Below are 13705 nucleotides of genomic sequence, written 5' to 3'. Positions count from 1 at the left end.
AATTCTCTTCTCCTTCATAGGTCATCCAATTGTTCGTCCTCCTGCGTCCCTCCTCCTCTCACCATGAGCTCCTGGGTAGTGAACAGGAAAGGAGAGCCACAGTACCGCCGCCACTTCCTGACAGACAACAGCACCTTTCATGGTAAATCACACACACACACACACACACACACACACACACACACACACACACACACACACACACACACACACACACACACACACACACACACACACACACACACACACACACACACACACACAGGTTAATGAACATAATATAGTATACATTCTCTTTGATAACTGTATGTCGTCGCAATGAACAGCAGAGGGAGACTCGTCTCCACTAGTGTGCCTCAGACACTCATGCTTTTTATACTGCAGACAGCACAGCCAAGATTTGGTCTTGCGACATCAACATTATTACTATTTACTGAAACAAACGCTGCTGCAAGCCAATAAATCATTGTGTGGCATTAATAAAAAAAACTGTCCACAGAACTTTATTCAGTGTAAATACAAAACGTGTACTAGCAGGCTACATCACCTGACATAATGCAATACATTTCACTTCATGGGTGATTTATACATGTCATACAGTGAAAAGTTCAAGTAAAAAAGAGAAACCAACATGTCCAAAGGGATGTACGTACTGTTCTTCTGCTTAATATCTGCATGCATCAACTTGAGTACCCTGACCTATACATGCATACTGGTTAATGCTATATTACATAATGATTTAACGAATCACAGCGAATAGTGCATTTTTCATTCTCCTCAAAGCTGAAATGAGTCCAGACATTAATTTGATTGATGATTTACGAGTTTTAAGGCGGTCAGGTTGCACACTGACAGATCCGCCAGACAAATCCATAACAAATCTCTGTCTGCCTCTGTGGCCGTCACACCTACAGCAGACAGACCACTTAAAGCCTCGCCTTGACTTACTCTAGCCAGCGTCCCCATCCTACCCCTGCAGACTGTGTGCTAAACACTGAGTGTGTACTTTCTATTTATCAGCGAACTGTAGTAGATACCAGGCTTGACTGCTTCAGTACTCTGTTGTGGATGATGGATTAAACCCGACTGATGCAGAGATGCAAGTTTCTCCAAGCCAGAGTTGACTTTCCTCAGAATTTGTGGTTAAATAAATGAAAATGAATAGCAAATACATTTTCATATAGTCTTATTAAAGTGAGCTAGCACCACCCCTCCACCCCCTCCAATCCATTTCTTACAAGCTAACATATTCTGCTAACATATTCTGGCGCCTATACAGTTACATATGTTTAAGCTGCCAAAGGGATAAAGGGAGGAGAAATAGAACAAATAGTCTGTGGATGAATTGTCTGTTGTATCTTCACCAAACTTCAGATCCTGTTGAACTCTGTCTGTATTCATCCCATCATGCCCCAACAGTTTGTCCTTTAGTCATCAGAACCATTTTGAAACATATGCCTCTCTCATCTTTCCCTGTTTTTTCCATGACTTTGCTTCACTCTGCCTCTACCCTTTTCTTCCCGCTGTTTCCAGTCTTTTGTATGGTGGATGATGGTTTTTGTTTGGCCATGGTACATAAGTCAGTGTGAAAATGGGGTTCGAAGGGAGGGGGACTGTCTGTGATCATGCAGGTGTGGATGAAAAGCTGTTTATAACGTAAATCAAAGTGAGCAATCACTGGAAAGCAGCATGTACTAATACACACACACACACACACACACACACACACACACACACACACACACACACACACACACACACACACACACACACACACACACACACACACACACACACACACACACACACACACACAGCATTGAACTCAGTGTGGCACTGGTGGTCAGGTTTGTTCTTCCAGATCTAATCGATTTAACCTCTGACTCTTGGTGTTTGAACAGAACAAGGCAAGTGTGTGTGTGTGTGTGTGTGTAAGCGTGTGTGTGTGTTTATTCACTACATAGTCTAATTGTCTTCTGCAATCCTAAATTAAATGGCTTTAATGTGGACCAATGAGCAAGACTAATCTGGGAGCTCTTGATTGACCAAACTTTCATTAGGGAATAGACTCAACTAAACTTGAGGCTGAGACACACACACACACACACACACACACACACACACACACACACACACACACACACACACACACACACACACACACAAAAAGAATGAAAAAGCTATACCTACTAATGAATGTTTACACAGAGCTCTCAGTCTTATGTTTCCTACTGGGTCTCTGAGGAAGCCTTCATATACTGTAGCTAAAACGAGAGACACAGCGTAAAGTGGGTCATAGCGCCGGTGTCCCTAAGCAATGGTGACTGTTTTTTCCCTAAGAATATTCACCAAGGAATTGCTGACTAAAAAAACAAACTGTTACACGAGTTAAGTTTGGTGGGGAATTCAAACTGTCGCCAAACAGCTGAACCAGACTGTCGACCAAAGCTGTTGAAATGCCCAAAATGCTCAACTCTGTCGACTAAGCCACAGCTCTCGCTCACTCTTGCTTTTTAACAATCACTCTCCGTCGGCCCAACGAGCTTGTGAGTAATCGGCTTATCGTTTTGCTTCTGTGTTGCGCCTTCTGAGAGGAGAGGATGTGCGCGCAGCGGCTGTGGATGCGAGAGGTTTGATGGTTTGTGAATTCACTCCGCAGACTGCAGGGAGGCAGATGCTGAGGCGCAGTTAGTTTCTGGGCTCGTTATTTTTTTGGACAAAATCATCATGGCGCGTTTCATGTAAACGTCTAATCATCATGGAGAAATGGACTAGTCAGGCATGTTTTGATGGTTTTTCGAACCGCTACAATTAGGAAATAAAAAATGATGTCCAAAACGCATGGAGGGACCTTATGAGACCACCAACCCCAGTCCTAAATGGCAGAACTTGAAGTTTGCAGAAATCTCAGTTTGGAGAAGGGTAAGTGATAGGTTTCAAGCTTTTCCCCCCGGATTAGTTGTTTCATCTTTCAGTCTCATATGGAGAGGAACAGCCTACTCTGTGTGGCGAGCGCATTCCTTTGGATGACTAGACATTGCAAGCAGACTAAAGCCCATGCGTAATTTCTCCATTGCGCTTGTTTTTGTGGAGACGTTTCATCGCCAAGCTGCTACAAACACTTTAGAAAGGAGTCTTAATTGACGATTGTCTATTTGCATGAAGGATTTATTGTGCAATAATGACTGTTTATCGACATTTTGGGTACAAAACGTCAGAATGAATTACATGATATCACTCAGTTGATTTTTTGTTCATTGACATGTTATGCGAATTTATAAACTGAACTGATTTCGTCAGTTTATATGATGAGCTCTTGATGAAGAGCAGCAGTGGAGCAGCGCGACACTGTCCCTGGTGCTGAAAATGCCCCTTTGTTCTTGTCACTAGGGGGCAGAAAAGCCTCTGAATTTTGACAGGAATTGCTCTGCCCTCAGTCCATATAGCAGCACATAGTTGTGGATGTGCCACATCCTTCACAATCCTGCATCCTCCGCACTGTTCACAGAAATAACCATCCCTGAGATGTTTATAGGTTCTGTCACTGCAGCGCCTCTGTGTGAAGATGCCACTGACAGACCACATAGCATTACCACATGCCACAGCTCAGTAACCGAGGTGGATTGCATTGTTGTTGCAACAGGAGCCCCTTGAAACCCAGGCAGGGGATGTTGAGTCCCCACACTGTCACAGAGCTTTGATGGCAAAATTGATGTCCCAATAGTCCCTGGCTATTAGAGCGACCCTTTTGCTCTCTCTTATGCTGTCAAAAATATTGTGCATCCCTGGCACTTAGAAAGCAGGATGTGTCAAGTTGTCAGTCTTCGCCCCTGCAGCGCCTGTTTTCTCTTCATCTATGTGAGCGTTGGGGAGTGAGAGGAAGGCCCCTGTTATCTTCAATGTCCAAGAGGGCTACCTCCTCATTCATTTTGTCAACACTTGTGCTAAGAAGAGTTGCATGGCACCATGAGTCCTTGCTGAGAGAGAAAGAGGGGAGAAAATGATGGAAGGAGAAAGGTTTGGAGGCACATGCATGGTTGCTAATCTCCTCCACATGTAGGAAATGGCTTTTCCATGGAAAATGTGTTTTTCCTCATGTGTCTCTCCTGTATTTATGATGATGAATCTCAGCATGAACCACCCCCCCCCCTCCCCATTTGTCTCTGCCTCTTCCTTTCTGTCGCTCCAGGGCAGAAAAACAGCTAAGAGAAACCAAGGGAGAAACACACTCTCGTCCTTTCAGCTCTTCTCCTCTTTTTATTTATACAACCTCTTGTTATTTTCATTTCTCCTCTCCTAAATCGTTTATTGGTACTGACAGAAATGTGTCTGAGTATTAAAAACTGTAATGTACCAAAAAGGCATCAAATGTCTGTTCTTGATTTAAATCAAAATCTCATGTCAAATTTAGACAAATTCCTTGAAGTAGGGCTAAATAATATAGCACCAATTTTTTTTGAACCAATAGCTCTCCTCTCCTCTCCTCAGGGTATTGAGCCTCAATACTATTTATGTACCGACTGAAATGTGTTGCTTTTACTATTGAAAACTGTCAAGTGCCAAAAGTTGGTGTTGGACATCTGATCAGGTACTTCACGATTAAAATATTGTCTTGCTAATTCTAGAATCTTTTATGTAGGCTAATTCTATGTAAGGAGTAATGTTTTGATACTGGTACTAATACTCAGGCTGTCAAACTATACCCAGCCCTACCTCTCCTCTCCTTCCCATACTTTCATCTGTTTAGTAAACCTATGTGTCACATTCAATATTGTTCATCAACTAGCTTCACATCTCGGATATCAGGGAGCCGCCAACATCCATCTTTGTCTTTTCCCCTTGATCCTGAAGCACCATGATTTGCATTTAGCCTACATAGAATTTCACTGACAATGAGTTACTGTATCAGCCTGCATGTTGACTTGGCACGTCACATTTGTTTTTGCATAAAGCATATGGGATGGGATTGTGAAATGTCAGCTTCTAAAACCTACTGGGAGGCTATCCTCTGTGTAAAGTTGCTCTACCTGCATCACGGCTAGAAATGGGAAGCAAATTATCCATAACAACTGGCTTTTATTTTACTTGCTTTCATCCCCTCAGCAGTTATTAAGCTGCCCAGAAGCTCAGTCCACTTAGCTATGGAACCAACACTTTTAGGCTTGTCCTGCGTCCCGATATGAAGCATCAGGAAAGCAGCTACGGGAGCTTCTCTTCAATGTTTGAAGCAGTTGAGATCAGACAGTTTGCATGGCAGTCTGGTTTTGCAGCCAAATATACTGTATCAATCTACTCACAGTCATCCAGCCTGGCCTAGGGAGGAAGAAAGAAGAAGCTTGAATATTGCAGGAACATCAAAACACACACACACACACACACACACACACACACACACACACACACACACACACACACACACACACACACACACACACACACACACACACACACACACACACACACTGTCTTTAGTTTCCTCTTTTGATGTTAGTGCTGAACTACTCCACTCGGGGAGCCCCCTGTAGAATCTTTGGTGAGTGTATTATCATGCTGCAGTTGTCATGTGTTCATTTTCATTCCGGTGCCGCTCTACATTCTGCACCTGGGGGGGACCCAGGAACCCATTTGTAGCATTGGCGGTTTGAGCGCTGCCTTGAGCTCTTAATTAGGACAAAGTGAGTGACTGTGAGATAAGTGTGTGTGTGTGTGTGTGTGTGTGTGTGTGTGTGTATTTTGCCCTCGTTTGACTCATCATTTCCCTAGGTTTCCTAACCTTTTATGTTGCTAATAAGCAATAAGAAAATATTTTTGACTTCTTTCTTCCAGGTTTTGTGCATTTGCTTTAAAAGGTATTGAATATGTCCCCCCAGGTATGCAACGTTTAGACTCACTTGCATTATGCTGCTGTAGAATGTGAAGCGTTGAAGTACTGCAGTTAGGCAGGAATTAGAAGGTAAACATAAAATCCAAACCCTGAAAACCCTCAAGATGAACAAGACTGAATCTACATGCTAGCGGTTCTTTACTAAATGCTCACATCAGGCTGCTAACATGCTTACAGCGATAATGCTAGCATGTTGATTTTTAGCAGGCAGCTGTCATTTCCCCCATGTTAGTTTAGCACATTACCATGCTAGCATTTGCTAATTAGCAACAGTAACAGAAAGTATAGCTGAGGCTGATGGGAATCACATTATTTTTGCAGATATATCTGCTTGCGAGGTATTGACTTTTTCATGTACTGACATGAAAAGTCAGGAGATTCGAGTTAATCTTACTAAAATAGAATGAGTAGCTCTGTCTGTCTGTCCGTCCGTCTTACTATTTTCTCGACAACTGTTCATCTGATCGACTTCACACTAAGTAGGTGTATTGCTGAGGATGTGCAGTGCAGTGTTGAGTTTGAGCTTTTGCGATCTATGGGACATATTTATTAACAGTGTAATGTACACACAGTGTATTGAGTGTATTGAGAGGGGACCCCTATTAACTGTTACACCACTGAACGACATGCTGGGTACAGCCTGCTCTCTGTCACTCCTTACAGTCATAGACTGTATATAATGCTAGGCTACAGTACATTCCAGAACAGAGAGAGAGAGCGAAGATGTTGCATTGTAGCAAACTTAAACATTTAAAAAATCAGCAATGTAACTTTTGGAATGATCTCCTTTGTTCCTGGAAATAGCCTGGTCCCAAATAGCTCGCTGTTAGCAAATAAAGCAATCTACCATTGCTAGAGGAGGCAACTATTTCATGCTCAGGACCCAAGGAAGTGCAGTGTGAAGTTGTTTGGATTAGTGGGTGTAGAGAAAGCTGCAAGCTTCCAAGTGACCTCTTGTGGTTGTGTGAATGAAGACTCTCAAGAGAAAAGGCAGAAATAAAGTGATGTTGTTTAAGAACTCCAAAACCTCTTAATGGGGCGTCTGTTGGTTAGATGTACAGATCTCGTATTCCACCCAATGTTGAAGTTAACTATGGCCGTGATTTTTCCCGAGCCTCAAACAAGTAGTTTTTGTTTTTTTGCCTAACCATAACCAAACATGAAGAGAGGTGCATGAATTAATTTTGTTGTGGTAATTTTTCTAGCGGTCTGGAAGGTACTGACAAACAATGTCATGCCAATAGGGGTGCCAGATCAGACAATGCTCAAATGAATCACGTACGTTGGATGGCGATTATAGGATCCTTTATGAGCACTGTTATGTGTCAAAGTTATCACCATTCTGATTAATTAACATAACATGAAATATTTCTGTATTTCTGCTCTTGAAATGGCTGGGGCCTTGTTCGAGTATGGGGATTTCACCAATCAGTTTAATGACATATTAGAATCGCAATTGTTGGGTTGTTTGTCTATGTTTCCATTTTGTGAACATGCACTCTCTGTTTTTTTCATTAAACAAAAAAAAAAATAGCCAGTGAATGATATTGTGGCTTTGTGTTTAGCTCCACTCCTTTATGTGTGCAGTCTGTTATCTCTGCATTCATGCAGGCTTTTTTTTCTGTTTCCTTCCAATGACACACATCAGGTGGATTAGAGACTCCAGCGGTCCCACTGGTATGAGTGTCTGTCTATCTGTGTTAGCCTTGACTGACAACTAATTCAGGCTGGCCTTCCACCAAACAAGCAAGCAGACAAAATGAGTAAATGTCACTTCCTTATTTCTTCATTATGTATGATGAATGCTTGAATGAATATGACCACCCAGTAGTCACTGGCCATCACACTGGTGGAGCAGGTGATGGGAGTTTTGTTATGCCAAGGCTCAAGCTCCGTACTGTCACAAATGTGCCACCAACTTTTGTCCCTCCACGGAGGAGCCTGATTTCCCCCCACATTTATACCAAAGTCATCAAGCTGAAGCTGTGCGCCTGACTAATTTAATTTCATTAACTGTTGAATGTCCTGAGAGGAACAATGAAACATGCAGACGGGGTGACGTAACCCCAAATTCATGAAGAAGAAATGAGAGAGATGAGATTAGTTGCGCTGTCATTTCGGGTTTATCATCTGCTGCAGTGGTATTAAAAATCATGCTGCCTGCTTAACTACTCTGAAAACAAGACTTTTTTTTTCTAGTTTGATACATTTTTCTGACATTATCAAATTACTAATTTAAAAAAAATTTAATTAACTATAGAATTTTGACATTGTTAAATTCAAGATAATTATGAATGAACATCCCCAGAAAAATAGCCCCATGTAGCCACCTGTTGATTGTATATCCCTCCCACTGGTAATATATTCAGTTCTTCCATGTTGTGTTGCGCCCAGCTGTGCCTGGTTGCCAAAATTACAAAATTTGCTGGTCACGTCGATTTGTGTCTGCTCCTGGAGATTTTGCTTGCATTTGCTTTTGTGCCCTATTTTAGGGAAATAGAGCTCCATGGGTTTCCCATTAAAGTCAAATCATGTTCTTAGTTTCTATGGTATTGTGTTGCTCCTAAAGAATGGTGCCTCCCTGATATGCTGATCTAGTATGAAATTGTCAGTACACTTAGTGGAACGTGGGCGAAGAGGATTTCACGCTTAGGAGGGAAAAACCGTAGCCTGGAAATCCAGACCCAAATCCGAAAGCAAATTCAAATTGTGTTCTCGCGAGAACTCTGGATTTCCAGGGTAGACAATGTGTGAAATGGTTGCAATGGTTGTTTAGTACAAGATGGACAGATGTGCTGTTGGGGACTCTTCCTGTAGCACACACACAGACACCCCCCCCCCCATGTCATCCCATTAAATCATACTTTTACTAATGGATTTTCATAAATGTTATGTCATCGTTCTTATCCTCATATTCCTCTAGTTGACCCTTGATGAACCCAGCTGATATGTAGAGACAAACATCTGCTGCAATCTCCACTTTCCTCCCTTGCTCTTCATAATCGCTCCATAAACAATACAAAAATTACTGGAGCTGTTAAATGCTGAATCTAAGTTTGTGCATCAGGGTTGCATGTTGGCAGCCTCACTGACACAGCGGCACGTCTTCTGAGAGACCTGCGGACATCAAAGAGAGGCGGATGGGAAGAGCAGGAAGTGGGAGTGGAGAACAGATGACCAGGAGAAAGGTGGAAACGTGTGTGTGTGTGTGTTTTCAGAGAGGAGACTGTCAGTTGAAAGTGTCGCCACAGATCACAGGACGGTACAGAGGAGGGTGAACAGGAGTTTTGGTGTGCTTGCTTGTTGTTTGGAGCGTGGAGGCTTTCTGAAGCCACTCTGTCAAATCTGATGTGAGGAACAGCAAACGAGTTTTAGCTACAGGTGGAGTGTGTTGCAAACTGGGACTGAGCAAAGGAGGACTCCTACTGGCTCCTTATTTTCTCCAGAGAAAATGGAGGAAATTAGTTTTGGTCCCAATGCATTATCTGCTCATAAAGTACGATCCACCTTTTTTTATGGTTCTGCTGAAAAATCGGCCGTGTTAACTGTCGCGACTCTCCTGGCGCGTAACATCTACCATATTGGTGGCACTTTGGCTGTACCACAGAAATGCAGACTTACACAAATTGGTAAGTGTGTGTGTGTGTGTGTGTGTGTGTGTGTCCCATTAAAACCTACGTTTCTCCACTGCATCTTCCACTTAAATTGATATATATTGTGTAAAACCTCCCGTCCTTATGTTTTTCTTACTGCAGGTTGTCTTTCACAGACTAAATGTTTGTGTGTGTGGACAAACATATTGCATATTAAACATATTGCTTGCTGTTGCTATTTATAGCCCAGGAAAAGAGCAGGAGCTCATGTTTATGTATCAGAATATCCCCAGGATGATCAAACTGCTCATTTTCTGCAATCATAACTTTGAACCTGTATAGCTTGTCTTAATGAGATGTTGCTCATTACATGCAAGAGAAGATTTATCTTGTTTGTGTGTTGATTTGTGTGCATTTTACCCCTCATAGCAATAATTATGTGTAAATGTCATTCAGTTTTTGTTCAGTGGACAGTCTGTTAACCAAAACTGAATCACATCTTGAATAAGCTTCAGCACACAAAACAATACTTCAGGTCATGGGAGCGAACACAGCAATGAGTGAAGAATTACGACGGTGTGCCTCCATTCAGTTTTATTGTGGTTTGATTGCTGTGATTGTTGTGTTTCATCAGCAGTAGGACTGATTTGGATAGTTCGGGTGGCGGTGCCTCATGTCACATGAATAGTGCATGAAGGATCAGGCAGATGCTGCTGAATATGAATGTATGTAATTATGAATAATTTCTAAGAAACTTTTGGACTGGATCTTTGATCCATTCGAGTCATCACCCTCTGACCAAATCTTAACAAGAGATCTCATGCAGAGCCAAACAAGCATTTAAATATTATCCCTAACTGATAATAATAAACTCCTAGCAATGAGGCTAAAGGGATGGCTGAGAGGAATAGGTCATCATATTGAGGTTAAAAAATGACAGTTAAGATTGGAAATGATGAATGGAAACTGCTGTGGACGCTGTTTTTCACTCTCCTGGCGTGAGGACAGGCTTTGTTCATCAGGTTATCATAGAGGCTTCTCTATCACCTACCCCATTAAAATATGTTTGAATTGCCTGGGCCTCTTTGGTAAGACAAAGCTCTGATCTGCTTTCTTTGCTCTGTGCTGACAGAGAGGATGTTTTTTTTTATGCACACATACATGCACATACAGACAAACACACACCAGTGAATACACACCCACAGACTCGTTTAAAAGAGGGCAGCCAGAAAGTAGATTTCGCACAAAGAATTTTTTTTTTTATTCACCTACCTAGCTGATAATCACATTTGTATATACTTTGGTGGAGTTGTCTTTTTGAATCCGTTTCTGTGAGGTTGCAAGGAGAGAACTGGATACTGTGGCCGCAGATAGCAAAGCATGAAGATTAATAACCTGCATACAAATGCCAGGTGGGGTTAAGAAGACATAATTATTTCTTTTGTTTTAGATGTCCGACAAGATACTGGAATTGTAAGTTTGAATTAAACTGTAAATTTACATCCTCACGCTCGGATGGTTTGAGCATTAATGCTTTTAGGAAAACGAGACACTGATCCTTTGATTCGGCCATCACGGCTCTTTTAAGAGACACTTACATTAGTTCTCATCTTTGATTACGAGACAGCTCCCCTCTCCTGGGCAGACATTAAACCTGCTTCCTCTTCTCCTTGTGTCTCTTGCCTCTCAATCTTCAGCTATAACTAGGTTTGAGGTTTGACTCTTTATGGTCCTTATCATTGCTGATGGAGAGTTAAGTGACTGGAGAGTGCCTGCCGAAATGTCAAGGAGTAATTGGGTTGGATAAATGACCGAAGTAAAAAAAAATAAATAAACGGAGGCGGACTATTATTCTTTTAAGTTGTGTTACAATACAAAATAACAGACGAACAGACGATGAATTGATACCTGTACATGTCAGTCCTCCTCCTATTTCTGGAGAGTTGCCTCATGTTGGCTGTTGAGCTGGATGAAAAAAAGCAGCTGTATTCCCTTTCCGCTTTTTCTTGTGAAATATATCTGACTGCCTCTCGGAGAAACACTCTTATATATCTATACTCCAGGGGAATTGCAGGAGACTGGGCATGTACTCTCTAGTGATGGCAAATAGGGTTTATTCACTTTAGGCCTGATTTATGATGTTACAAGCACCGGAGAAGTGTTGCTGGAAACTTGTCTAGTCTGAGTCATGGATTTTGAGCCTGAAACTGTGAGATCAAATATCCCAGAAGAACATGCCTGCTCACTGGAGCGGAGACTGCAGATGTGATCAATACTACAATAAACCCACATTGGACAGTGACCTCCATTGAATTATGTCGTTAATGAAGCTGTGAATTTCAGAAGTGGCTTTGTGAAATAAATAATGCAAAACGGACAATTTTCTTGTTTCTGATTAAATCTTTTCCCCGAGTCTCTCTTTGTCTTCATTGCCCCGTTATTTTTTCTGAAGCTCTGAAGAGTTGCCACAACACTTGCTGTACTTGCATTATGAGCACATAGGAGATTGTACTGATTCTTGATAAATGATCAACGGATCTGTATGATATATGAATTAAGCACAAAACTTAAATCTGGGGATTACATACAGTAAATATATTTCCTTGACCATGAGCTGATCTGTCACTGGATGCCCAGTTGAGACTTGTCTTGGTAAAGCCATTATGAAGTCCGTTAGAGGAAAGCTCCGGAGTTTACAGTTTTATTTACATGGCTACTTGTTTCTCTTCCCACGTACTCCATTGTGTTATCAACTGTGTGGCCATTAGTGCATTCATGATGCATTTGTCATGCATCTTGGGAGAAAACGCACAGGGCTCAGGGCCATGTGCTTATGCTTGTGTGTGTCTGATACTGTCCCTGGAGATAGCATCTACGACTCCAAGAAGTCATCTATTTTTGTTATGTATATTGTTTGTCGAATATTTTGTTCTCGAATACCAAGAACATTTGTGTCATTGCTAAGCCTATCCTCAGGACAGAGAGTCTGTTAACAAGAACTCTGCTCAGCGTGTGTTCTGTTAAGTATGCTTGAATATGTGTTCCGTGAGATCCATGAGAGGTTTGACTTTACTTGTCTTTGAAGATAATCACCCATGTCCTCTCAAAAAAATGCATTTTAATAGTTTTGTGTATACGTGCATGTGCTCTTCGTGAGTCAAGAAGAAAATGTCCTACAACTTTCGAACATTTTGTATTTTCTCGTATTTTTGTAAGGGGCTAATAGACTGTTCCAGTTTGTAGTTTTAAACCCTGAAGGCTTTGAGTCATTAGGCTCCCTCGTCAGGCTTTCCATGCTTGTTTTCTAACATGGTTTTGATTTTATGCAGAAAATAACATCTGTGATTATAATACATATAGTTGTAGGCTACATACTGTATTTAACATTCTAAAGGTCCCATGGCATGAAAATTTCACTTTATGAGTTTTTTTTTTTTTACATTAATATGCGTTCCCCCTGCCTGCCTATGGTCCCCCAGTGGCTAGAAATGGCGACAGGTGTAAACCGAGCCCTGGGTATCCTGCTCTGCCTTTGAGAAAATTAAAGCTCAGATGGGCCGATCAGGATTCTTCTCCTTATGAGGTCATAAGGTGCAAGGTTACCTCCCCTTTCTCTGCTTTGCCCGCCCAGAGAATTTGGCCCACCCATGAAAGAGAGACATCATGGCTTTCAAACAAACAAAGTGGCAGTTGGTCAGGGCCACACCCCCACCCTCCACCTTGCCCCCCCCCCTCTCTCCTCCTCAAAAGCTACAGACACAGAAATGGCACATACTAAGGAAAGCTCATTGTGGCTCTAGTGGCTGTAATTCTGCACCAAGGGGCGCCTTAATCAGGAAAGAGACTTCAGATACAGTATTAGGGGACCACTGAGGCCTATATTAAAGCATCCAAAGAGTACCATGCCATGGGACCTTTGGGATTTGTTCAGATTCTCTTTGGGAACTGCTGTAAATGTGGTCTTTGCTGCAGAGTTTATTTTCTTTGTTGATCTAAAACATTGTAAATGTGTCATGGGATTCTTGAACACAGCTACATGATGTTAAGGTTTAAGATTGGAATTTAGGTACATTATGGTACCAGTTAATGTTAAGGTGAAAGGCTAGTAGTCGACAAATGTGCTCACACACAAACTATGGTGTGCTGTTTCTTTTCATTCTTCCTGCTGTCTTAAACTGCGTGTTGTAGAAGATTCATCACATTGAGGGATTAAAATTCAAAGAAGTGT

The 13705-nt window shown here is 41.8% G+C and overlaps 1 protein-coding gene across 7 annotated transcripts in view; it reads left to right on the top strand.

The window, feature by feature from the left end:
• Positions 1-13705, top strand: part of plch1 (phospholipase C, eta 1) — a 71777-nt gene that overhangs the window by 9047 nt on the left and 49025 nt on the right. For 2 of the 7 annotated variants that reach the window (XM_039822447.1, XM_039822440.1), the window contains exon 1: positions 9096-9513. In XM_039822447.1, the coding sequence (XP_039678381.1) occupies positions 9336-9513 (178 nt within the window). In that variant the 5' untranslated portion in view covers positions 9096-9335. The other 5 variants (XM_039822451.1, XM_039822457.1, XM_039822465.1 and 2 more) reach the window with 5 other exon arrangements.

This window comes from Perca fluviatilis, chromosome 2 (genome assembly GCF_010015445.1).
Source record: "Perca fluviatilis chromosome 2, GENO_Pfluv_1.0, whole genome shotgun sequence".
Classification (NCBI taxonomy): Eukaryota; Metazoa; Chordata; class Actinopteri; order Perciformes; family Percidae; genus Perca; species Perca fluviatilis.
The sequence above is the reverse complement of the archived record's forward strand: the minus strand, read 5'-3'. Positions and strand labels throughout refer to the sequence as shown.